Raw genomic sequence first — 27,314 nt, forward strand, 5'->3', positions numbered from 1 at the left:
CACACCCACTGAGGCGCCGATCTCTGTACTCCCCACCCTCCCCATCAGAACAGCAGACCATGGCGGGAGGGCGAAGAAAGGGGTAAGAAGGGGTGTGGGAGGGGAGAGTTGGGAGTGAGGGCAGAGAAGGCGGGAACGGTGAGAGCAGGAGGGGAGGTGGGAGAGGGGAAGGTGGAGGATGGGAACGGGACGTGAGGGAGGAAGGAAATGGAGGGGAGGGGAAGAGGTGTGGGAGGGGAAGGGGAGGATGTTTAGGGGAGTAGAGAGCAGAGAGAGGATGGGAGTGGGTGGGATGGGAAAGAGGGAGGGAGGGGAGGGAGAAAAGGGGAAGGGAGGAGGCGAGAGGGAGCAGGGAGGTGGGGTAGAAAGGATGGGAGTGGGAGGGGGAGCTGGGGTAGAAAGGATGGGAGTGGAGGGGAGTGGGTGGGGGAGCTGGGGTAGAAAGGATGGGAGTGGAGGAGGGAGGGAGGGGAGTGGAAGTCTTTGGAGTGTGGGAGGAAACCAATATGATCACAGAGGCAGAGGACAAACTCCTTACAGATGGCTCTGGACTCCAGAACGCCTTGAACTACACTGACTGCCACACTACTGTGGCACCCAGTTGAATCGCCCCTTAGAACTCCAGTCCTCCATTCCTGTGAATGTGACAGTACAGTAGCGTAGTGGTTAGCACAATGGCTTTATAGCACCAGCAATCACTGACCGGGGTTCGATTCCCAACACCTCCTGTAAGGAGTCTGTACGTTCTCTCCATGACCGTGTGGGTCTCCTCCAGGTGCTCCAGTTTCCTCCCACAGTCCAAAGACCTACTGGTTAGGGTTAGTGAGTTGTGGGCATGCTACATTGGCACCAGAGGCACAGCAACGCTTGTGGGCTGCCCCCAGCACACCATCGGACTGTATTGGACATTGACACAGATGGTGCATTTCAATGTATTTTTCAATATACATGTGATAGACTTGGCTTTCTCATCACAGCTACATATGATGCGCTTCCCTCACAAAAAACCCTCCATCTGTGGTAAGGTGAGGACCCAACATGTTCCCTGTGCCCTATTCCAGCAACCCTCAAGCATATCCTGGCAAGCTGCCAAACCAGCCTCACACAAGGCAGATAAACATGGTGTCACAACCAAGTCTTAAAGAGTCTGACAGCGGCAAACAAGACCAAGAGGGTAGCAACCAGCTTCTTGCCCCTAGAGTGACTAATGCCCGGACATCAACAGCATTCGTCCAGGAGGGAGAGAAAAGACCAACTAATCTCCCTCCTTAGCCAGAAACAGGACAGATTAACATGGCCAGTGACTGGAAAATGCTGGTGAATGTCAAAAAACAACTCAGCTTTCCACCGGACATTGCTGCCACCAGCCTTAGGCCAGACATGGTTCTCTGGTCCAATTCATTACAGATCGTCTACAATCAGGGGTGTCAAACTCATTTTAGGTCACGGGCCGGATTGAGCAAAATGCAGCTTCATGCGGGCCGGATCAGTCGGACGCGTGCGAACGCAGCTTTCGTTGCCTCCGTTTTTTCAGCCTGCTCTCATGTGTCTCAGTCTCTGCTATAACTACAAAGTGTTTCACTTTACAAATTCCATTTCTTATGAAGAAGACTGCCGAGCAAGACTGCCGAATAAACACTAAAAACCCTGAAAACCTGGTACCTGAATAAACTCAGCATTAGCCATATCATATGCCATAGGCGCTTCGATTACTGGGGCCAGCTTTAATAGTAATTAGATATTATCTCGCGGGCCAAAGATAATTCCACCGCGGGCCGGATTTGGCCCGCGGGCCTTGAGTTTGACATATATGGTCTACATCATGGAACTCACAGCCCCGTGGGAGGATTCAGTGGCTGAAGCATATGAACTGAAGAGGCTACGCTACGCAGATCTAGCAGCTGAAGCTCAGTGACAGGCTGGAAAACCAAAGTTTGTCCTGTGGAAGTGGGTTGTAGGGGATTTATAGCCACATCCACCATCGAATTTCTGAAGGAACTAGAGATCCACGATCAGACTCGATGGCAAACCATCAGAGGCAGCAGAAAGAAGCAGTCACTGGCATTGGATCAATCGAAAAGACCTCTCCTGTGCTCCAGATAGCATCAAGAGAGTGGGAAGACACAACGGTGGGGGAGGGGGGGGGTAGGTTGTCAATGGGCTACTCGATGAAACATCGAGGAAGGAGGGTGCCTATTTGAAAACTCCTGCGTGCCAACCCTGTGCCACTCCCAGCATCAAGGCAGTCTCGAGCAAGTGCCCATGACCCATTGGCACGAGGGACGTTAACATTTTATCCTGCATTTTTAAAATTTTTCTTTCAGATTTTTGAAATCTGTTCTTCAGTGCCTGTCTCTGTTGAAGTCCAACTCTTTAATCTATTTGCCAATTCACCTCATTCAAGTGTGCAGTCATACCATTGGAATTGTCTTTATTTAAATTCAGGACACTCGTCTTCAGACACAAGTTTCCCACTTTGAAATTCTTCCATAGGATGACCGTACATTCCCAAGGGGTCACTCACAGTGAGAACATTCATCAATTACATAACATCTAGTGTAATGTGGCCTGTGGACTGTGAGCAGGGGAAAGAGAGGGCAGGAGAGGAGGAAGAAGGGGGAGAGAGGAAGGGAGTGCACCATGGTTGAGGGGAGGAGTGGGGAAGATAGAGGGATGGAGGAGGTGAATGGAGGAAGGTGTGGGGGAAGGAGGAGGGAGTGGGAGGTGGGGTACGGGGGCAGGGAGGTGGGGTTGGAGGAAGGAGGTCAGATGGTGGAGGAGGAATGGAGGAAGTGAATGTGGGAGGGGAGTAGGGGGAGTGCTTGGAAGGAATGAGAAAGGAAGGAGGAAGTGGGTAGAGAGGGGTTGGTAGTGTGAGGTGGAAGCAGAGGGCGAGGGAGAGTTAAAGCTTGGCTGAGCCTCCGTGCTAATGGACAGGCTCCCCCTCGGCCCCGCTGGCTCACATCACCCAAGATGCCCAGCCATGCTCGCCTCGTCTGGCCTCATTTGGCCGGGAACCTCATGGGATGTCCAGGCAGGTCTCAGAGTAGCCTCGTCACCTCGATGGTAGTGTTCACCTCTCTGTGCTCGGTGCAGGTTAAGGAGGGGAGAATGCTGTGCCAACACTATCACACATGTTCACACATACACACATGCACAGATTTACACACACGTGCACACATTCACTTGCACACTCTCACAGACATCCACACACACTCTCACAGACATTCACATACACACTCACAGATATTCTCTCACAAACACTCACACAGGCACTCACTCTCACAGATATTCTCACACACACACACTCACACACATACATTCACACACAAACATTCACACACACACACAATCACACATTCACATACACACTGTCACAGATATTCTCTCACACACACACACACACATACATTCACACACACACTCACACACATACATTCACACTCACACATTCACATACACACTGTCACAGATATCCTCTCACAAACACTCACACAGACTCACTCTCACAGATATTCTCACACACACACACTCACATACATTCACACACACACTCTCACACAGACATTCACACACTCACGCCCATACTCACAGACACATGCACACACTCACAGATATTCTCTCTCACACACGCACACAAACACACTCTCTCACTTACACAGGGACCCACCATTCGGAGAAGAGGCCGATATCCGCCAGTCCGCTGTCAGGTGTCAGGGCCCCCTCTGACAGCCCCACTGATTCCGGCTCTGTGGGGAGAGATGCCAGTGAAAATCAGCTGGGAGGTTGGGGTGAAGGAAACTGCGTCATTGTCGAGGGGGGAGGATTGGTAAACCGCGTCACAGTCTGCAGCAGGATGGTCTACCCCCACCCTGAATGAAAACCTGCTGACCTGGGGACAAGGAGGCAACAGTGGATGTTCATGGGGGGGGGGGGATACCTAGATCATGGAGGTGTGTTGCACCGTGCTGGGGTTGGTGGAGGACACGGATTGGTCCATAAGACATAGGAGCAGAATTAGGCCATTCGGCCCATCGAGTCCACTCCGCCATTTCATCATGGCTGATCCCAGATTCCATTCAAACCCATACACCTGCCCTCTCACCATATCCCTCGATGCCCCGACCAACTTCTGCTTTAAATATACGCACAGACTTGCAGAGCATTCCACAGATTCACCACGCTTTGGCTAAAAAAACTCCTCCTTACTTCTGATCTAAATGGTCACCCCTCAGATTTAAGGCTGTGCCCTCTAGTTCTGGATACCCCCACCAGAGGGAACATCATCTCCACATCCACCCTATCTAGTCCTTTCAACATTCAGTAGATCCCCATGCATTCTTCTAAATTCCAGTGAGTACAGGTCCAAAGCTGCCCGACACGTCTGATATGTTAACCCCTTCATTCCCGGAATCATCCTTATGAGCCTCCAATAACAATACATTCTTTCTGAAGTATGGGGCCCAAACTGACAATAATCCAACTGCGGCCTGACTAGTGTCTTATAAAGCAGCAACATTATCTCCTTGCTTTTATATCCTATTTCCCTTGAAATAAATGCCAACATTGCATTTGCCTTCTTTACCACGGACTCAACCTGTAAATTAACTTTCAGGGAGTTGTGAGCGAGGACTTAAAAGCCTTTTGCATCTCTGATGTTTGAATTTTCTCCCCATTTAGGTAATAGTCTGCACTAAGTCACTGGCAGCCAACCTGAAAAGGTCCCCTTTATTCCCACCCGCTGTCTCCAGCCCATCAGCCATTCCTCTATCCATTCCAGTTTATCTCCTGTTACACCATAGCATTTCATCTTGTTAAGCAGCCTCATGTGAGGCACTTTATTAAAAGCCTTCTGAAAATCTAAGTAAATTACATCCACTACCTCTCCTTGTCCACCCTGCTTGTTACTTCCTGAAAGAATTCTGAAAGATTTGTCAGACAAGATTTCCTTTTACAGAAACCATGCTGACTTTGACTTATTTTATCATTAGTCTCCAAGTACCTCAAAACCTCGTCCTTAATAATGGACTCCAACACTTTCCCAACCACAAGGTTAGGCTAATTGGCTTATAATTTCCTCTCTTTTGCCTTCCTCCTTTCTTAAAGAGTGGAGTGACATTTGCAATTTTCCAGTCCTCCAGGACCATGCCAAAATCAAGTGATTCTTAAAAGATCATGACCACTGCATCCGTTATCTCTTCAGCTACCTCTCTCAGGACTCTGGGATGTAGTCCATCTGGTCCAGGTGACTTATCCACCTTAAGACCTTTCAGTTTGTCCAGCACTTCTTCATTTGTTATAGCAATGGCTCTCCCTCTGGCTCCCTGGTACTCACCAATCTCTGGCACACAGCTGGTGTCTTCAACAGTGAAGACTGAAGCAAAGTACTTATTAAGTTCATCTGCCATCTCTTTGTCCCCCATTACTACCTCACCAGCATCATTTTCCAGTGGTCTAATATCGATTCTCACCTCCCTTTTACTCTTTATATAACTGAGAAAGCTTTTAGTATCCAAATTGTTGGCCAGTTTGCCCTCATGTTTCATCTTTTCCTTTCTTATAGCTTTTGTTGGATTTTAAAGCTTCCCAGTCATCCAACTTCCCACTCACTTTTGCTACCTTATATGCCCTTCCCTTGGCTTTATGCAGTCTTTAATTTCCTTTGTCAGCCACGATTGCCTACCCCTGCCATTCGAGAACATGATAGCAGTTCATCAGATCGGAGAAGCATATGTAAAGTGAAAGAGAAAGGTGTGGATAAAGTAAAAGCAAAAGTTAAAAAAGAGAAAAGGAAAGATGGAGTGCAGAAAAGTCAAGTGCTTAAGAGACAAAGGTTACTAGATTTTAAAGGCATGACGAGTGTAAGGGCACCTTATCTGAATGCCTGTAGTATTCGAAACAAGGTCAGTGAACCTGTGGCACAGATCAGTACAAAGGGGTATGATTTAGTGGCCATTACAGAGACGTGGTTGCTGGGTGGAGAGATTAGGAATTAAATATCCAAGGATATCAGGTAATATGGAAGGATAGGCAGGAAGGTAGGGGAGGTGGAGTAACGCTCTTAATTAAAGAGGAGATCAGGGCGATACTGAGAGACGTTATAAGATCTAAGGAGCAGAATGCTGAATCCATCTGGGTAGAGATTAGGATTAGTAAAGGGGAAAAAATTCATTGGTGGGAGTTGTCTATCGGCCACTGAATAATAACATTATAGTGGCACAGGGCAACCAACAGAGAAATATCTGAGGCATGTAAGAATGGAACAGCAGTTATCATGGGCAATGTTATTTACTTGGATTTCCAGAAGGTGTTTAATAAGGTGCCACATAAAAGACTTATCCATAAGCTAAGGATGCATAGAGTTGGAGGTGATGGATTAGCATGGATAGAGGATTGGTTAGCTAACAGAAAGCAGAGAGTTGGGATACATGGCTGTTTCTGTGGTTGGCAATTTGTGGTGAGTGGTGTGCTGCAGGGGTCGGTGTTGGGCCTGTAACTGTTCACGATACTCATTAACGATCTGGAAGAGGGGACCGAGTGTAGTGTGTCTAAGTTTGCTGATGACACTAAATTGAGTGGAAAAACAAATTGCACAGAGGATACGGAGAGTCTGCAGAGAGATATAGATAGGTTAAGTGAGTGGGCAAGTGTCTGGCAGATGGAGTACAATGTTGGTAAATGCGAGTTCATTCACTTTGGAAGAGAAAATGAAAGATCAGATTATTATTTAAATAGTAAAAATTTGCAGCATGCTGCTGTGCAGAAGGACTTGGGGGTGCTTGTGTGTGAATCACAAAAGGTTGGTTTGCAGGTGTAGCAGACTATCAAGAAGGCAAATGGGTTGTTGACCTTCGTTGCTGGAGGGATTGAATTCAAGAGCAGGGAGGTTATGCTGCAACTGTACAGGGTACTGGTGAGGCCGCACCTGGAGAACTACGTGCAGTTCTGGTCTCATTACTTGAGGAAGGATGTAGTGGCTTTGGAGGCGGTACAGGGGAGGTTCACTGGGTTGATTCTAGAGATGAGGAGTTAGACTATGAGGAAGGATTGAGTCGCCTGGGACTGGTCTCGCTGGAATTCAGAATTCAGAGGAGATCTTATAGAAACATAAAATTCTGAAAGGGTTAGGTAAGACAGAGGCAGGAAAGTTGTTTCCACAGGTAGGTGAGACTAGAACTAGGGGACATAGCCTCAGGATTCAGGGGAATAGATCTAGGTTGGTGATGTGGAAGAACTGCTTTTCCCAGAGAGTGGTGAATCTGTGCAGTTCTCTTCCCAATGAAGCAGTGGAGGCTAAATATGGATAGATTTCTGCACAGTAGGGGAATTAAACATTATGGGGAAAAGGCAAGTAGGTGAAGATGAAGCCACGATCTTATCGAATGGCAGAGCAGGCTCAATGGGCCGGATGGCCGACTCCCTCTCCTATTTCTTATGTTTTTATGTCTGTCCTACGCCTTGTGAACTATTCCCAGAAACTTCAGTCACCTCTGTTCTGCCGTCATCCTTCTCCAATCCACCTGGACAAGCTCCTCTCTCACGCCTCTGTAAATCCCTCTTTTCCATTGTGATACTGATACATGTGATTTGTGCTTCTCCCTCTCAGACTGCAGTATGAATTCAATCATATTATCAGTCTCGCTCTCAGACTGCAGTATGAATTCAATCATATTATCAGTCTCGCTCTCAGAATGCAGTATGAATTCAATCATATTATCAATCTCGCTCTCAGACTGCAGTATGAATTCAATCATATTATCAGTCTCGCTCTCAGAATGCAGTATGAATTCAATCATATTATCAGTCTCGCTCTCAGACTGCAGTATGAATTCAATCATATTATCAGTCTCGCTCTCAGACTGCAGTATGAATTCAATCATATTATCAGTCACGCTCTCAGAATGCAGTATGAATTCAATCATATTATCAGTCTCGCTCTCAGACTGCAGTATGAATTCAATCATATTATGATCACTGCCTCCTGAAGGTTACTTTACATTCAGCTTCCTAATAAGATCTGGGTTATTACACAACACCCAATCTAAGATGGCCTTTTCCCGATTAGGCTCAAGCACAAGCTCCTCTAAAAAGCCATCTCATAGGCACTCAGCAAATTCCCTCTCATGCGATCCAACACCAACCTGATTTCCCAATCCCCTTGCATTTTGAAATCCCCCATCACAATTGTGTCATTACCCTTAGTAAAGTCCTTTCCAGCTTCCTTTGCAATCTCAGCCCCATACCTTGGCTTCTGTTTGGAGGCCTATAAATGATTCCCATAATGGTTTCTTTTACCCTTGCAGGTTCTTAACTCCACCCACAAAGATTCAACATTCTCTGACCCTATGTCACCGCTTTCTAAAGATGCAATTCCATCTCTCACCAACAGAGCCACACCACTGTCTACGGCTTCCTGCCTGTCCTTTCGATACAAGGTTTGACGTTAAGCTTCCAACTGTGGCCTTCTTTCAGCCACGACTCAGTGATGCCCACAATGTCATACCGACCAGTCTCTAATTGCGTCATGTGTTTATCCACCTTATTCCCAATGCTGCACGTATTTAAATACAGCACCGTCAGTCCTGCATTCTTCACCCTTTTGAATGTTGCCTCTGTGGTACAATCTAACTCTTTGCTCTGTCTGCTCGGTCAGTGGGCAGTGACAGAGTTAGTGACTGTGGGGTGAGGAGAGGGCTGGTAAGTGTGTGGGGAGGACTGGGGGGGTTGGTATTATTTGGGGGGAGAAGAGTGAGCTCCCGCGTGGGGTATTTGAAGCCCAGTTTCCACGGGATGGTCCACTGTTAAACCTCTTGCTCGGTAACCAGCATGAAAGGATTCAGGGCACCGACAGGCTGAGGCCATTCAGTCCCTTTGGACTATCTCACAACACAGCAAGATCCCATGCAGCTGAAATACAGGTCTGCATCAGTCAAACCTCTCACTCACAGTCTGCCGATAGATCTGAACCGGACCGGCAAACGCTTCCCCGGGGAGGAATTAGCAAATCCCAGAGCACAGGTTTCAAGTGAGGAGGGGGTGGAAAGCTGACGGGGAGGTGGGTGCCTGGAACAGGCTGCCGGGGAGATGGTGGAGGCAGATGTACAGAGGAATATGGATCACGTGCAGGCAGTGGGATTAATTTCATTTGGCATTGTGTTCGGTAGATATTGTGAGCCAAAGTTACAGATCCTGCGCTGTACTGGTCTCTGTTTTATCTTCCATGGTCTGGGATCTATGGTCAAAACTCTTATGGTCTGTGTTGTATGTTCTATACTGTCTGGTCTATGTTGTATGGTCTATACTGTCTGGTCTATGTTCTATGTTGTATGTTCTATACTGTCTGGTCTATGTTTTATGGTCTATACTGTCTGGTCTATGTTCTATGTTGTATGTTCTATACTGTCTGGTCTATGTTGTATGTTCTATACTGTCTGGTCTATGTTGTATGTTGTATGTTCTATACTGTCTGGTCTATGTTGTATGTTCTATGCCAGGGGTCGGCAACCTTTTTGTCTCTGTGGGCCGGATCGCGTATGTTTTGAGCAAACACGAGGAAATCTGCAGATGCAGGAAATTCAAACAACAACACACACAAAATGCTGGTGGAACGCAGCAGGCCAGGCAGCATCTATAGGGAGAAGCACTGTCGACGTTTCGGGCTGAGACCCTTCGTCAGGACTGATGCTGACTGGCCTGCTGTGTTCCACCAGCATTTTGTGTGTTTTGTTAGTTATGTTTTGCCTCAAACTAATGAGTAACTCATGCTAGAAAATCATTTGTGCTTAACCAAGGATGCCAATTAGTAATGAAAGAACTCAGTTTAGTTGCAATTTATTTCAATCAAGGCATCTTTTGAATCTATTAAAAGGACACAAAGAATCTTTAAACATAAAATGTATGAACATGATGTATTGAATGGTGGTAAATTAAATATCATATAAAATAAAATTTTAATGCAAACAATTGATAAATCAGTGTGAAACATGATGCTGTTTGTTGCTTGACAGCTTCTCAATATTGGGTGTCAGACTTGTTGATGCCAAGAGCAAGACATTATCCAGATGGGCATCAGTCAGTCTTGTTCTCAAATGGTTCTCGGTGCTTCATTTTCGAAAATAATCGCTCACACAGATAAGTGCTGTTAAACAATGATGCCATCTTTTTTGCATGATCCACTAAGTTAGGATACTTCCCACTTGGATGAATATATTTTCTATAGAAGTCAAGCACTGACACATCTTCAGAATGAAATTTCGATCTCAATATGTCGTCACACTGCATCTCAATCAATTCCATTTGAAAAATTTCTGATGCAGTGTCCACTTCCACATCCAACGGAGTAGCAAACAGCTTGAACCCATTTACATGCAAGTGAAAATCAGCAAAACGAGATGAAAACTTTTCTCAATTCTTGGACTATATTCACAAAAATGCCTGGATCTTGTGCTTTACTTTTTTGAAAAGTGGGTTTCCTGGCTTGCTGGGTGAAGAAGTAATCCAGTGTCCAAGTGTCTTGGAAATTTCGGCACTCAGTGTCTACCTTCCTGCGTTTTGCATTCATTGCCATTGGAATTTTTTTTCTTCGATTTTATTTCGAAACACGAGTTATTCAACAAGTATCGCAGCACATGTAAATATCTGGATATTTAGCGTGGATTTCTTGTTAAAACACAGTGTCGCTATTTCTGTTTACAAATTTGAACGATCACATCTGAAAGCCTGCGTGTGCATGGAGAGTATCTAATACATATTAATAAGGTAGTCTGCCTTCCCATCATTTGTATATACCAGAGTTTGGTTTGGAACAAAACGGAACCTGGGGCCGGTGTAACAAGGCGCCATGCATGTCCATCAGAGTGGTCGTGTGAAACAATCAGAATGAGGAAAAATTGCTCACGGGCCGGATAAGCATCATATTCCAATATTAGCTCACAGGCCACATCTGGCCCATGGGCCGTAGGTTGCCTACCCCTGTTCTATACTGTCTAGTCTATGTTGTATGGTCTATACTGTCTGGTCTATGGTCTATACTGGCTGGACTATGTTCTATGTTGTATGTTCTATACTGTCTGGTCTATGTTCTCCAGTCTGTGTTGTATGTTCTACCTTCTCTCATCTATGTACCAGCAATAATGAAGGCTAAGACTTACTGTCCGATGGGCTGGTGACATTGTCCATTTCAAAGTTATCATCTGTAACAGAACAGTACACTCTCACAGCAAACAGTCAACACAAAGTCATTCAAATTAACTCAATTGTGCCAAGTTTCCCCAAACCCTAAACAGCCCCAAGAACATGGACTTCTCTCTCCATCTGTGGGAGGGTCTATTCCACAAACCGGATTATCATTTGATTTTTGCATCTGTGGGAGGGTCTATTCCACAAACCGGATTATCATTTGATTTTTGCATCTGTGGGAGGGTCTATTCCACAAACCGGATTATCATTTGATTTTTGCATCTGTGGGAGGGTCTATTCCACAAACCGGATTATCATTTGATTTTTGCGGCTGTGGGAGGGTCTATTCCACAAACCGGATTATCATTTGATTTTTGCGGCTATGGGACTCAGCTGAGTGTTTCCTCTGCTGCCTTGGTACATGTCATCAGCCTTCACTGAAGCTCAGGGCCGAGCTCTCCCTCAAACGCCCCTCCACTCCCCTATCTTGACCCTTCACCACTCACTCCCGCACCCCCAGCCCGACCTCCTTGCGGCCAACGTTAGCAAGTACCTGTGGGCTTCCAGTGGATCTGGCTGAACATCTTCCTGTACCAGTCCCTTGGCTTGTTCACGCTCTGTCCGTCCAGGGGAAGGGAAAAACAGATGGGGGGGGGGGGGGGGAGGCAGAGCCAAGGGAACAGACACAGACAGGCAGAGATGGAGAGAAGGAAGAGTTAAAGACAGAGAGAGGGAAACCGAAAGATAGATTTAGAGAGAGAGAGAAATAGACAGGGAGAGAGAGAGAGACAGACAGACAGACAGGCAGGCAGATAGGGAGAGAGAAAGAGAGAGTGTGGGAAGTGGAAATGAGGGAGAGAGACACAGAAAGTTATCAACATTCACCCTGACACACCTCACTCGTGACCCACCATTATCTCCACTACCCTTTCACTGAGGAGATCCAGACCACTTCCCTTAACGAAGGAACATCGTTCACCACTGACAGGGAGCTGACAAACACAACAAAATAAAATGTGCACTGAAATCCAACACGGATGGGAATCTGGACCGGAGCCAGGTCCTTCTCTCTCTGTGATGCCCTCCCTCCCTCTCACCGAACAGGAGGTCACCCCCTGGGCTTGTTCCGCCCCTCTCTGTGCTGACGACTCAATTGTTGATCCCTCTGTCGGATGTACAGGCAGTCTGTGTGCTGAGGTTTTGGTGAACATGGACTCCTCACTGTGATATCACCCTGTACTGCTGCTCCATAAGATCATCAGACATAGGATCAGAATGATGCCATTCGACCCATCGATCAAGAACTTATCATCTTCTGCTTTAACTGTACCCAATAACTAGGCCTCCACAGCCATCTGTGACAATTAATTCCACAGGTTCATCACCCTCTGGCTAAAGAAATTCCTTCTCATCTCTGTTTCAATGTTCAGTAGGTTTCAATGAGACCCCCCCCCCCCACATTCTTCTAAACTCCAGTGAATACTGGCCCAGAGCCATCAAACACTCCTCTTTCATTCCCAGGATAATTCTCGTTAACCTTCTCTGGTCTTCATCTTTTCTTAAGTAAGGGGCAAAAACTGCTCACAATACTCCAAGTGCAGCCTAACCAATTCCCTATAAAGCCTCAGCTTTCCATCACTGCTCTTATACCGCAGTCCTTTCGAAATGGATGCTCACACTGCATTTGCCTTCTGTCCCACTGACTCAAGCTGCAAGCTAACCTTTGCTCCCTCAGTAGTGCCCAGTCAGGGGGCTGAGTCCAGTGTTTTGATAAGTTGCACACAGACCGTAAACTCGGGAGGTGGTGAAGCATGCGGTCTGAGGGTCAGTCCACGCCCGGTGTCACCCCCTTCACTTACTGATACGGTGCGGTCTGAGTGTCAGTCCACGCCCGGTGTCACCCCCTTCACTTACTGATACGGTGCGGTCTGAGGGTCAGCCCACGCCCGGTGTCACCCCCTTCACTTACTGATCCGGTGCGGTCTGAGGGTCAGTCCACGCCCGGTGTCACCCCCTTCACTTACTGATCCGGTGCGGTCTGAGGGTCAGTCCACGCCCGGTGTCACCCCCTTCACTTACTGATCCGGTGCGGTGTGAGGGTCAGTCCACGCCCGGTGTCACCCCCTTCACTTACTGATCCGGTGCGGTCTGAGGGTCAGTCCACGCCCGGTGTCACCCCCTTCACTTACTGATCCGGTGCGGTCTGAGGGTCAGTCCACGCCCGGCGACACCCCCTTCACTTACTGATCCGGTGCGGTCTGAGGGTCAGCCCACGCCCGGTGTCACCCCCTTCACTTACTGATCCGGTCCGGTCTGAGGGTCAGCCCACGCCCGGTGTCACCCCCTTCACTTACTGATCCGGTCCGGTCTGAGGGTCAGCCCACGCCCGGTGTCACCCCCTTCACTTACTGATCCGGTCCGGTCTGAGGGTCAGCCCACGCCCGGTGTCACCCCCTTCACTTACTGATCCGGTCCGGTCTGAGGGTCAGCCCACGCCCGGTGTCACCCCCTTCACTTACTGATCCGGTGCGGTCTGAGGGACAGCCCACGCCCGGTGTCACCCCCTTCACTTACTGATCCGGTGCGGTCTGAGGGTCAGCCCACGCCCGGTGTCACCCCCTTCACTTACTGATCCGGTGCGGTCTGAGGGTCAGTCCACGCCCGGTGTCACCCCCTTCACTTACTGATCCGGTGCGGTCTGAGGGTCAGTCCACGCCCGGTGTCACCCCCTTCACTTACTGATCCGGTCCGGTGCGAGGGTCAGTCCACGCCCGGTGTCACCCCCTTCACTTACTGATCCGGTCCGGTGCGAGGGTCAGTCCACGCCCGGTGTCAGCCCCTTCACTTACTGCTCCGGTCCGGTGCGAGGGTCAGTCCACGCCCGGTGTCACCCCCTTCACTTACTGATCCGGTCCGGTGCGAGGGTCAGTCCACGCCCGGTGTCAGCCCCTTCACTTACTGATCCGGTCCGGTGCGAGGGTCAGTCCACGCCCGGTGTCAGCCCCTTCACTTACTGCTCCGGTCCGGTGCGAGGGTCAGTCCACGCCCGGTGTCACCCCCTTCACTTACTGATCCGGTCCGGTGCGAGGGTCAGTCCACGCCCGGTGTCAGCCCCTTCACTTACTGATCCGGTCCGGTGCGAGGGTCAGTCCACGCCCGGTGTCAGCCCCTTCACTTACTGCTCCGGTCCGGTGCGAGGGTCAGTCCACGCCCGGTGTCACCCCCTTCACTTACTGATCCGGTCCGGTGCGAGGGTCAGTCCACGCCCGGTGTCAGCCCCTTCACTTACTGATCCGGTCCGGTGCGAGGGTCAGTCCACGCCCGGTGTCACCCCCTTCACTTACTGATCCGGTCCGGTGCGAGGGTCAGTCCACGCCCGGTGTCACCCCCTTCACTTACTGATCCGGTCCGGTGCGAGGGTCAGTCCACGCCCGGTGTCACCCCCTTCACTTACTGATCCGGTCCGGTGCGAGGGTCAGTCCACGCCCGGTGTCACCCCCTTCACTTACTGATCCGGTCCGGTGCGAGGGTCAGTCCACGCCCGGTGTCACCCCCTTCACTTACTGATCCGGTCCGGTCTGAGGGTCAGTCCACGCCCGGTGTCACCCCCTTCACTTACTGATCCGGTCCGGTCTGAGGGTCAGTCCACGCCCGGTTTCACCCCCTTCACTTACTGATCCGGTCCGGTCTGAGGGTCAGTCCACGCCCGGTGTCACCCCCTTCACTTACTGATCCGGTCCGGTCTGAGGGTCAGTCCACGCCCGGTGTCACCCCCTTCACTTACTGATCCGGTGCGGTGTGAGGGTCAGTCCACGCCCGGTGTCACCCCCTTCACTTACTGATCTGGAGGATATTGGCATCCCTGCTTCATCCACTGGACCGGCTCCATCGTATTTTATCCAGACCATGTTCTGTGCAGATTTGTTCTCCCTCCACGGTGCCGCTGATTCCGTCCTGACGTGGGGATGGCAGCTCTGGGGAGCTGTAGCTAACGGGAATGAGACAAGCCAGTCATAGAACACAGTACAGGCCCTTCAGCCCACGTGGCAGTGCTGCCCTTTTAACCTGCTCCTCTATCAATCTAACCCTTCCCGCTCACCTATCACCACATTTTTCTATAATCCTGTCCAAGAGTTTCTTAAATGTCTGAAATGTCCCTGCCCCTGTCATCACTCTGGCAGTGTGTTCCACACACCCATCACTGTGTAAAAAAATCTATCTCCAACATCCCCTTATACTTCCCTCCAGTCACCTTAACACTATGCCCTCTCATATTAGCCATTTCGCCCTGGGGAAAAGTTTCTGACCGTCCACTCTAACTGTGCCACTTATCTTTTACATCTCTACCAAGTTACCTCTTACCCCTCTTGCTCCAAAGAGAAAAACCCTCGCTCACTCAACCTGTCCTCATAAGACATGCTCTCTAATCCAGGCAGCATCCTGGTCAATCTCCTCTGTACCCTCTCTAATCCAGGCAGCATCCTGGTCAATCTCCTCCGCACCCTTTCTAATCCAGGCCGCATCCTGGTAAATCTCCTCTGCACCCTCTCTAATCCAGGCAGCATCCTGGTAAATCTCCTCTGCACCCTCTCTAATCCAGGCAGCATCCTGGTCAATCTCCTCCGCACCCTTTCTAATCCAGGCCGCATCCTGGTAAATCTCCTCTGCACCCTCTCTAATCCAGGCAGCATCCTGGTAAATCTCCTCTGCACCCTCTCTAATCCAGGCAGCATCCTGGTCAAACTCCTCTGCACCCTCTCTAATCCAGGCAGCATCCTGGTAAATCTCCTCTGCACCCTCTCTAATCCAGGCAGCATCCTGGTAAATCTCCTCTGCACCCTCTCTAATCCAGGCAGCATCCTGGTAAATCTCCTCTGTACCCTCTCTAATCCAGGCAGCATCCTGGTCAATCTCCTCTGCACCCTCTATAATCCAGGCAGCATCCTGGTCAATCTCCTCCGCACTCTCTCTAATCCAGGCAGCATCCTGGTAAATCTCCTCTGCACCCTCTCTAATCCAGGCAGCATCCTGGTAAATCTCCTCTGCACCCTCTCTAATCCAGGAAGCATCCTGGTAAATCTCCTCTGCACCCTCTCTAATCCAGGCAGCATCCTGGTAAATCTCCTCTGCACCCTCTCTAATCCAGGCAGCATCCTGGTAAATCTCCTCTGCACCCTCTCTAATCCAGGCAGCATCCTGGTAAATCTCCTCTGCACCCGCTCTAATCCAGGCAGCATCCTGGTAAATCTCCTCTGCACCCTCTCTAATCCAGGCAGCATCCTGGTAAATCTCCTCTGCACCCTCTCTAATCCAGGCAGCATCCTGGTAAATCTCCTCTGCACCCTCTCTAATCCAGGCAGCATCCTGGTAAATCTCCTCCGCACCCTCTCTAATCCAGGCAGCATCCTGGTAAATCTCCTCTGCACCCTCTCTAATCCAGCCAGCATCCTGGTAAATCTCCTCCGTACCCTCTCTAATCCAGGCAGCATCCTGGTCAATCTCCTCTGCACCCTCTCTAATCCAGGCAGCATCCTGGTCAATCTCCTCCGCACTCTCTCTATACCAGGCAGCATCCTGGTAAATCTCCTCTGCACCCTCTCTAATCCAGGAAGCATCCTGGTAAATCTCCTCTACACCCTCTCTAATCCAGGCAGCATCCTGGTAAATCTCCTCTGCACCCTCTCTAATCCAGGCAGCATCCTGGTAAATCTCCTCTGCACCCTCCCTAATCCAGGCAGCATCCTGGTAAATCTCCTCTGCACCCTCTCTAATCCAGGAAGCATCCTGGTCAATCTCCTCTGTACCCTCTCTAATCCAGGCAGCATCCTGGTAAATCTCCTCTGCACCCTCTCTAATCCAGGCAGCATCCTGGTAAATCTCCTCTGCACCCTCTCTAATCCAGGCAGCATCCTGGTCTATCTCCTCCGCACTCTCTCTAATCCAGGCAGCATCCTGGTAAATCTCCTCTGCACCCTCTCTAATCCAGGCAGCATCCTGGTAAATCTCCTCTGCACCCTCTCTAATCCAGGCAGCATCCTGGTAAATCTCCTCTGCACCCTCTCTAATCCAGGCAGCATCCTGGTAAATCTCCTCTGCACCCTCTCTAATCCAGGCAGCATCCTGGTAAATCTCCTCTGCACCCTCTCTAATCCAGGCAGCATCCTGGTAAATCTCCTCTGCACCCTCTCTAATCCAGGCAGCATCCTGGTAAATCTCCTCTGCACCCTCTCTAATCCAGGCAGCATCCTGGTAAATCTCCTCTGCACCCTCTCTAATCCAGGCCGCATCCTGGTAAATCTCCTCTGTACCCTCTCTAATCCAGGAAGCATCCTGGTAAATCTCCTCTGCACCCTCTCTAATCCAGGCAGCATCCTGGTAAATCTCCTCTGCACCCTCTCTAATCCAGGCAGCATCCTGGTAAATCTCCTCTGCACCCTCTCTAATCCAGGCAGCATCCTGGTAAATCTACCCTGCACCCTCTCTAATCCAGGCAGCATCCTGTTAAATCTCCTCTGCACCCTCTCTAATCCAGGCAGCATCCTGGTAAATCTCCTCTGCACCCTCTCTAATCCAGGCAGCATCCTGGTAAATCTCCTCTGCACCCTCTCTAATCCAGGCAGCATCCTGGTAAATCTCCTCTGCACCCTCTCTAATCCAGGCAGCATCCTGGTAAATCTCCTCTGCACCCTCTCTAATCCAGGCAGCATTCTGGTAAATCTCCTCTGCACCCTCTCTAATCCAGGCAGCATCCTGGTATATCTCCTCTGCACCCTCTCTAATCCAGGGAGCATCCTGGTAAATCTCCTCTGCACCCTCTCTAATCCAGGCAGCATCCTGGTAAATCTCCTCTGCACCCTCTCTAATCCAGGCAGCATCCTGGTAAATCTCCTCTGCACCCTCTCTAATCCAGGCAGCATCCTGGTCAATCTCCTCCGCACTCTCTCTAATCCAGGCAGCATCCTGGTAAATCTCCTCCGCACCCTCTCTAATCCAGGCAGCATCCTGGTAAATCTCCTCTGCACCCTCTCTAATCCAGGCAGCATCCTGGTAAATCTCCTCTGCACCCTCTCTAATCCAGGCAGCATCCTGGTAAATCCCCTCTGCACCCTCTCTAATCCAGGCAGTATCCTGGTCAATCTCCTCTTTACCCTCTCTAATCCAGGCAGCGTCCTGGTCAATCTCCTCTGCACCATCTCTAATCCAGGCAGCGTCCTGGTCAATCTCCTCTGCACCCTCTCTAATCCAGGCAGCATCCTGGTCAATCTCCTCTGCACCCTCTCTAATCCAGGCAGCGTCCTGGTAAATCTCCTCTGCACCCTCTCTAATCCAGGCAGCGTCCTGGTAAATCTCCTCTGCACCCTCTCTAATCCAGGCAGCATCCTGGTAAATCTCCTCTGCACCCTCTCTAATCCAGGCAGCATCCTGGTAAATCTCCTCTGCACCCTCTCTAATCCAGGCAGCATCCTGGTAAATCTCCACTGCACCCTCTCTAATCCAGGCAGCATCCTGGTAAATCTCCTCTGTACCCTCTCTAATCCAGGAAGCATCCTGGTAAATCTCCTCTGCACCCTCTCTAATCCAGGCAGCATCCTGGTAAATCTCCTCTGCACCCTCTCTAATCCAGGCAGCATCCTGGTAAATCTCCTCTGCACCCTCTCTAATCCAGGCAGCATCCTGGTAAATCTCCTCTGCACCCTCTCTAATCCAGGCAGCATCCTGGTCAAACTCCTCTGCACCCTCTCTAATCCAGGCAGCATCCTGGTAAATCTCCTCTGCACCCTCTCTAATCCAGGCAGCATCCTGGTAAATCTCCTCTGCACCCTCTCTAATCCAGGCAGCATCCTGGTAAATCTCCTCTGTACCCTCTCTAATCCAGGCAGCATCCTGGTCAATCTCCTCTGCACCCTCTATAATCCAGGCAGCATCCTGGTCAATCTCCTCCGCACTCTCTCTAATCCAGGCAGCATCCTGGTAAATCTCCTCTGCACCCTCTCTAATCCAGGCAGCATCCTGGTAAATCTCCTCTGCACCCTCTCTAATCCAGGAAGCATCCTGGTAAATCTCCTCTGCACCCTCTCTAATCCAGGCAGCATCCTGGTAAATCTCCTCTGCACCCTCTCTAATCCAGGCAGCATCCTGGTAAATCTCCTCTGCACCCTCTCTAATCCAGGCAGCATCCTGGTAAATCTCCTCTGCACCCTCTCTAATCCAGGCAGCATCCTGGTAAATCTCCTCCGCACCCTCTCTAATCCAGGCAGCATCCTGGTAAATCTCCTCTGCACCCTCTCTAATCCAGCCAGCATCCTGGTAAATCTCCTCCGTACCCTCTCTAATCCAGGCAGCATCCTGGTCAATCTCCTCTGCACCCTCTCTAATCCAGGCAGCATCCTGGTCAATCTGCTCCGCACTCTCTCTATACCAGGCAGCATCCTGGTAAATCTCCTCTGCACCCTCTCTAATCCAGGAAGCATCCTGGTAAATCTCCTCTGCACCCTCTCTAATCCAGGCAGCATCCTGGTAAATCTCCTCTGCACCCTCTCTAATCCAGGCAGCATCCTGGTAAATCTCCTCTGCACCCTCCCTAATCCAGGCAGCATCCTGGTAAATCTCCTCTGCACCCTCTCTAATCCAGGAAGCATCCTGGTCAATCTCCTCTGTACCCTCTCTAATCCAGGCAGCATCCTGGTAAATCTCCTCTGCACCCTCTCTAATCCAGGCAGCATCCTGGTAAATCTCCTCTGCACCCTCTCTAATCCAGGCAGCATCCTGGTAAATCTCCTCTGCACCCTCACTAATCCAGGCAGCATCCTGATAAATCTCCTCTGCACCCTCTCTAATCCAGGCAGCATCCTGGTAAATCTCCTCTGTACCCTCTCTAATCCAGGCAGCATCCTGGTCAATCTCCTCTGCAACCTCTCTAATCCAGGCAGCATCCTGGTCAATCTCCTCCGCACTCTCTCTAATCCAGGCGGCATCCTGGTAAATCTCCTCTGCACCCTCTCTAATCCAGGCAGCATCCTGGTAAATCTCCTCTGCACCCTCTCTAATCCAGGAAGCATCCTGGTAAATCTCCTCTGCACCCTCTCTAATCCAGGCAGCATCCTGGTAAATCTCCTCTGCACCCTCTCTAATCCAGGCAGCATCCTGGTAAATCTCCTCTGCACCCTCTCTAATCCAGGAAGCATCCTGGTCAATCTCCTCTGTACCCTCTCTAATCCAGGCAGCATCCTGGTCAATCTCCTCCGCACCCTCTCTAATCCAGGCAGCATCCTGGTCAATCTCCTCTGCACCCTCTCTAATCCAGGCATCATCCTGGTCAAACTCCTCTGCACCCTCTCTAATCCAGGCAGCATCCTGGTAAATCTCCTCTGCACCCTCTCTAATCCAGGCAGCATCCTGGTAAATCTCCTCTGCACCCTCTCTAATCCAGGCAGCATCCTGGTAAATCTCCTCTGCACCCTCTCTAATCCAGGCAGCATCGTGGTAAATCTCCTCTGCACCCTCTCTAATCCAGCCAGCATCCTGGTAAATCTCCTCCGTACCCTCTCTAATCCAGGCAGCATCCTGGTCAATCTCCTCTGCACCCTCTCTAATCCAGGCAGCATCCTGGTCAATCTGCTCCGCACTCTCTCTATACCAGGCAGCATCCTGGTAAATCTCCTCTGCACCCTCTCTAATCCAGGAAGCATCCTGGTAAATCTCCTCTGCACCCTCTCTAATCCAGGCAGCATCCTGGTAAATCTCCTCTGCACCCTCTCTAATCCAGGCAGCATCCTGGTAAATCTCCTCTGCACCCTCCCTAATCCAGGCAGCATCCTGGTAAATCTCCTCTGCACCCTCTCTAATCCAGGAAGCATCCTGGTCAATCTCCTCTGTACCCTCTCTAATCCAGGCAGCATCCTGGTAAATCTCCTCTGCACCCTCTCTAATCCAGGCAGCATCCTGGTAAATCTCCTCTGCACCCTCTCTAATCCAGGCAGCATCCTGGTAAATCTCCTCTGCACCCTCACTAATCCAGGCAGCATCCTGATAAATCTCCTCTGCACCCTCTCTAATCCAGGCAGCATCCTGGTAAATCTCCTCTGTACCCTCTCTAATCCAGGCAGCATCCTGGTCAATCTCCTCTGCAACCTCTCTAATCCAGGCAGCATCCTGGTCAATCTCCTCCGCACTCTCTCTAATCCAGGCGGCATCCTGGTAAATCTCCTCTGCACCCTCTCTAATCCAGGCAGCATCCTGGTAAATCTCCTCTGCACCCTCTCTAATCCAGGAAGCATCCTGGTAAATCTCCTCTGCACCCTCTCTAATCCAGGCAGCATCCTGGTAAATCTCCTCTGCACCCTCTCTAATCCAGGCAGCATCCTGGTAAATCTCCTCTGCACCCTCTCTAATCCAGGAAGCATCCTGGTCAATCTCCTCTGTACCCTCTCTAATCCAGGCAGCATCCTGGTCAATCTCCTCCGCACCCTCTCTAATCCAGGCAGCATCCTGGTCAATCTCCTCTGCACCCTCTCTAATCCAGGCATCATCCTGGTCAAACTCCTCTGCACCCTCTCTAATCCAGGCAGCATCCTGGTAAATCTCCTCTGCACCCTCTCTAATCCAGGCAGCATCCTGGTAAATCTCCTCTGCACCCTCTCTAATCCAGGCAGCATCCTGGTAAATCTCCTCTGCACCCTCTCTAATCCAGGCAGCATCCTGGTAAATCTCCTCTGCACCCTCTCTAATCCAGGCAGCATCCTGGTCTATCTCCTCCGCACTCTCTCTAATCCAGGCAGCATCCTGGTAAATCTCCTCTGCACCCTCTCTAATCCAGGCAGCATCCTGGTAAATCTCCTCTGCACCCTCTCTAATCCAGGCAGCATCCTGGTAAATCTCCTCTGCACCCTCTCTAATCCAGGCAGCATCCTGGTAAATCTCCTCTGCACCCTCTCTAATCCAGGCAGCATCCTGGTAAATCTCCTCTGCACCCTCTCTAATCCAGGCAGCATCCTGGTAAATCTCCTCTGCACCCTCTCTAATCCAGGCCGCATCCTGGTAAATCTCCTCTGCACCCTCTCTAATCCAGGCAGCATCCTGGTAAATCTCCTCTGCACCCTCTCTAATCCAGGCCGCATCCTGGTAAATCTCCTCTGCACCCTCTCTAATCCAGGCAGCATCCTGGTAAATCTCCTCTGCACCCTCTCTAATCCAGGCAGCATCCTGGTAAATCTCCTCTGCACCCTCTCTAATCCAGGCAGCATCCTGGTAAATCTCCTCTGCACCCTCTCTAATCCAGGCAGCATCCTGGTAAATCTACCCTGCACCCTCTCTAATCCAGGCAGCATCCTGTTAAATCTCCTCTGCACCCTCTCTAATCCAGGCAGCATCCTGGTAAATCTCCTCTGCACCCTCTCTAATCCAGGCAGCATCCTGGTAAATCTCCTCTGCACCCTCTCTAATCCAGGCAGCATCCTGGTAAATCTCCTCTGCACCCTCTCTAATCCAGGCAGCATCCTGGTAAATCTCCTCTGTACCCTCTCTAATCCAGGAAGCATCCTGGTAAATCTCCTCTGCACCCTCTCTAATCCAGGCAGCATCCTGGTAAATCTCCTCTGCACCCTCTCTAATCCAGGCAGCATCCTGGTCAATCTCCTCTGCACCCTCTCTAATCCAGGCAGCGTCCTGGTCAATCTCCTCTGCACCCGCTCTAATCCAGGCAGCATCCTGGTCAATCTCCTCTGCACCCTCTCTAATCCAGGCAGCGTCCTGGTAAATCTCCTCTGCACCCTCTCTAATCCAGGCAGCGTCCTGGTAAATCTCCTCTGCACCCTCTCTAATCCAGGCAGCATCCTGGTCAATCTCCTCTGCACCCTCTCTAATCCAGGCAGCGTCCTGGTAAATCTCCTCTGCACCCTCTCTAATCCAGGCAGCGTCCTGGTAAATCTCCTCTGCACCCTCTCTAATCCAGGCAGCATCCTGGTAAATCTCCTCTGCACCCTCTCTAATCCAGGAAGCATCCTGGTAAATCTCCTCTGCACCCTCTCTAATCCAGGCAGCATCCTGGTAAATCTCCTCTGCACCCTCTCTAATCCAGGCAGCATCCTGGTAAATCTCCTCTGCACCCTCTCTAATCCAGGCAGCATCCTGGTAAATCTACCCTGCACCCTCTCTAATCCAGGCAGCATCCTGTTAAATCTCCTCTGCACCCTCTCTAATCCAGGCAGCATCCTGGTAAATCTCCTCTGCACCCTCACTAATCCAGGCAGCATCCTGGTAAATCTCCTCTGCACCCTCTCTAATCCAGGCAGCATCCTGGTAAATCTCCTCTGCACCCTCTCTAATCCAGGCAGCATCCTGGTAAATCTCCTCTGCACCCTCTCTAATCCAGGCAGCATCCTGGTAAATCTCCTCTGCACCCTCTCTAATCCAGGCAGCATCCTGGTATATCTCCTCTGCACCCTCTCTAATCCAGGGAGCATCCTGGTAAATCTCCTCTGCACCCTCTCTAATCCAGGCAGCATCCTGGTAAATCTCCTCTGCACCCTCTCTAATCCAGGCAGCATCCTGGTAAATCTCCTCTGCACCCTCTCTAATCCAGGCAGCATCCTGGTCAATCTCCTCCGCACTCTCTCTAATCCAGGCAGCATCCTGGTAAATCTCCTCCGCACCCTCTCTAATCCAGGCAGCATCCTGGTAAATCTCCTCTGCACCCTCTCTAATCCAGGCAGCATCCTGGTAAATCTCCTCTGCACCCTCTCTAATCCAGGCAGCATCCTGGTAAATCCCCTCTGCACCCTCTCTAATCCAGGCAGTATCCTGGTCAATCTCCTCTTTACCCTCTCTAATCCAGGCAGCGTCCTGGTCAATCTCCTCTGCACCATCTCTAATCCAGGCAGCGTCCTGGTCAATCTCCTCTGCACCCTCTCTAATCCAGGCAGCATCCTGGTCAATCTCCTCTGCACCCTCTCTAATCCAGGCAGCGTCCTGGTAAATCTCCTGTGCACCCTCTCTAATCCAGGCAGCGTCCTGGTAAATCTCCTCTGCACCCTCTCTAATCCAGGCAGCATCCTGGTAAATCTCCTCTGCACCCTCTCTAATCCAGGCAGCATCCTGGTAAATCTCCTCTGCACCCTCTCTAATCCAGGCAGCATCCTGGTAAATCTCCACTGCACCCTCTCTAATCCAGGCAGCATCCTGGTAAATCTCCTCTGTACCCTCTCTAATCCAGGAAGCATCCTGGTAAATCTCCTCTGCACCCTCTCTAATCCAGGCAGCATCCTGGTAAATCTCCTCTGCACCCTCTCTAATCCAGGCAGCATCCTGGTAAATCTCCTCTGCACCCTCTCTAATCCAGGCAGCATCCTGGTAAATCTCCTCTGCACCCTCTCTAATCCAGGCAGCATCCTGGTCAAACTCCTCTGCACCCTCTCTAATCCAGGCAGCATCCTGGTAAATCTCCTCTGCACCCTCTCTAATCCAGGCAGCATCCTGGTAAATCTCCTCTGCACCCTCTCTAATCCAGGCAGCATCCTGGTAAATCTCCTCTGTACCCTCTCTAATCCAGGCAGCATCCTGGTCAATCTCCTCTGCACCCTCTATAATCCAGGCAGCATCCTGGTCAATCTCCTCCGCACTCTCTCTAATCCAGGCAGCATCCTGGTAAATCTCCTCTGCACCCTCTCTAATCCAGGCAGCATCCTGGTAAATCTCCTCTGCACCCTCTCTAATCCAGGAAGCATCCTGGTAAATCTCCTCTGCACCCTCTCTAATCCAGGCAGCATCCTGGTAAATCTCCTCTGCACCCTCTCTAATCCAGGCAGCATCCTGGTAAATCTCCTCTGCACCCTCTCTAATCCAGGCAGCATCCTGGTAAATCTCCTCTGCACCCGCTCTAATCCAGGCAGCATCCTGGTAAATCTCCTCTGCACCCTCTCTAATCCAGGCAGCATCCTGGTAAATCTCCTCTGCACCCTCTCTAATCCAGGCAGCATCCTGGTAAATCTCCTCTGCACCCTCTCTAATCCAGGCAGCATCCTGGTAAATCTCCTCCGCACCCTCTCTAATCCAGGCAGCATCCTGGTAAATCTCCTCTGCACCCTCTCTAATCCAGCCAGCATCCTGGTAAATCTCCTCCGTACCCTCTCTAATCCAGGCAGCATCCTGGTCAATCTCCTCTGCACCCTCTCTAATCCAGGCAGCATCCTGGTCAATCTGCTCCGCACTCTCTCTATACCAGGCAGCATCCTGGTAAATCTCCTCTGCACCCTCTCTAATCCAGGAAGCATCCTGGTAAATCTCCTCTGCACCCTCTCTAATCCAGGCAGCATCCTGGTAAATCTCCTCTGCACCCTCTCTAATCCAGGCAGCATCCTGGTAAATCTCCTCTGCACCCTCCCTAATCCAGGCAGCATCCTGGTAAATCTCCTCTGCACCCTCTCTAATCCAGGAAGCATCCTGGTCAATCTCCTCTGTACCCTCTCTAATCCAGGCAGCATCCTGGTAAATCTCCTCTGCACCCTCTCTAATCCAGGCAGCATCCTGGTAAATCTCCTCTGCACCCTCTCTAATCCAGGCAGCATCCTGGTAAATCTCCTCTGCACCCTCACTAATCCAGGCAGCATCCTGATAAATCTCCTCTGCACCCTCTCTAATCCAGGCAGCATCCTGGTAAATCTCCTCTGTACCCTCTCTAATCCAGGCAGCATCCTGGTCAATCTCCTCTGCAACCTCTCTAATCCAGGCAGCATCCTGGTCAATCTCCTCCGCACTCTCTCTAATCCAGGCGGCATCCTGGTAAATCTCCTCTGCACCCTCTCTAATCCAGGCAGCATCCTGGTAAATCTCCTCTGCACCCTCTCTAATCCAGGAAGCATCCTGGTCAATCTCCTCTGCACCCTCTCTAATCCAGGCATCATCCTGGTCAAACTCCTCTGCACCCTCTCTAATCCAGGCAGCATCCTGGTAAATCTCCTCTGCACCCTCTCTAATCCAGGCAGCATCCTGGTAAATCTCCTCTGCACCCTCTCTAATCCAGGCAGCATCCTGGTAAATCTCCTCTGCACCCTCTCTAATCCAGGCAGCATCCTGGTAAATCTCCTCTGCACCCTCTCTAATCCAGGCAGCATCCTGGTCTATCTCCTCCGCACTCTCTCTAATCCAGGCAGCATCCTGGTAAATCTCCTCTGCACCCTCTCTAATCCAGGCAGCATCCTGGTAAATCTCCTCTGCACCCTCTCTAATCCAGGCAGCATCCTGGTAAATCTCCTCTGCACCCTCTCTAATCCAGGCAGCATCCTGGTAAATCTCCTCTGCACCCTCTCTAATCCAGGCAGCATCCTGGTAAATCTCCTCTGCACCCTCTCTAATCCAGGCAGCATCCTGGTAAATCTCCTCTGCACCCTCTCTAATCCAGGCAGCATCCTGGTAAATCTCCTCTGCACCCTCTCTAATCCAGGCAGCATCCTGGTAAATCTCCTCTGCACCCTCTCTAATCCAGGCCGCATCCTGGTAAATCTCCTCTGTACCCTCTCTAATCCAGGAAGCATCCTGGTAAATCTCCTCTGCACCCTCTCTAATCCAGGCAGCATCCTGGTAAATCTCCTCTGCACCCTCTCTAATCCAGGCAGCATCCTGGTAAATCTCCTCTGCACCCTCTCTAATCCAGGCAGCATCCTGGTAAATCTACCCTGCACCCTCTCTAATCCAGGCAGCATCCTGTTAAATCTCCTCTGCACCCTCTCTAATCCAGGCAGCATCCTGGTAAATCTCCTCTGCACCCTCTCTAATCCAGGCAGCATCCTGGTAAATCTCCTCTGCACCCGCTCTAATCCAGGCAGCATCCTGGTAAATCTCCTCTGCACCCTCTCTAATCCAGGCAGCATCCTGGTAAATCTCCTCTGCACCCTCTCTAATCCAGGCAGCATCCTGGTAAATCTCCTCTGCACCCTCTCTAATCCAGGCAGCATCCTGGTAAATCTCCTCTGTACCCTCTCTAATCCAGGAAGCATCCTGGTAAATCTCCTCTGCACCCTCTCTAATCCAGGCAGCATCCTGGTAAATCTCCTCTGCACCCTCTCTAATCCAGGCAGCATCCTGGTCAATCTCCTCTGCACCCTCTCTAATCCAGGCAGCGTCCTGGTCAATCTCCTCTGCAC

The 27,314-nt window shown here is 50.6% G+C and overlaps 1 protein-coding gene across 3 annotated transcripts in view; it reads right to left on the minus strand.

The window, feature by feature from the left end:
• sorbs3 (sorbin and SH3 domain containing 3) overlaps window positions 1-27,314 on the minus strand; it is a 108,455-nt gene that overhangs the window by 37,362 nt on the left and 43,779 nt on the right. For 2 of the 3 annotated variants that reach the window (XM_073061683.1, XM_073061698.1), the window contains 4 exons: window positions 15,018-15,166; window positions 11,732-11,795; window positions 11,151-11,192; window positions 3,659-3,749 (listed from right to left, as the gene is read on the minus strand). In XM_073061683.1, the coding sequence (XP_072917784.1) occupies window positions 3,659-3,749; window positions 11,151-11,192; window positions 11,732-11,795; window positions 15,018-15,166 (346 nt within the window). The remainder of the gene's footprint in view (window positions 1-3,658; window positions 3,750-11,150; window positions 11,193-11,731; window positions 11,796-15,017; window positions 15,167-27,314) is intronic. The other variant, XM_073061691.1, reaches the window with a different exon arrangement.

Source organism: Hemitrygon akajei, chromosome 1, assembly GCF_048418815.1.
Source record: "Hemitrygon akajei chromosome 1, sHemAka1.3, whole genome shotgun sequence".
Lineage (NCBI taxonomy): Eukaryota > Metazoa > Chordata > Chondrichthyes > Myliobatiformes > Dasyatidae > Hemitrygon > Hemitrygon akajei.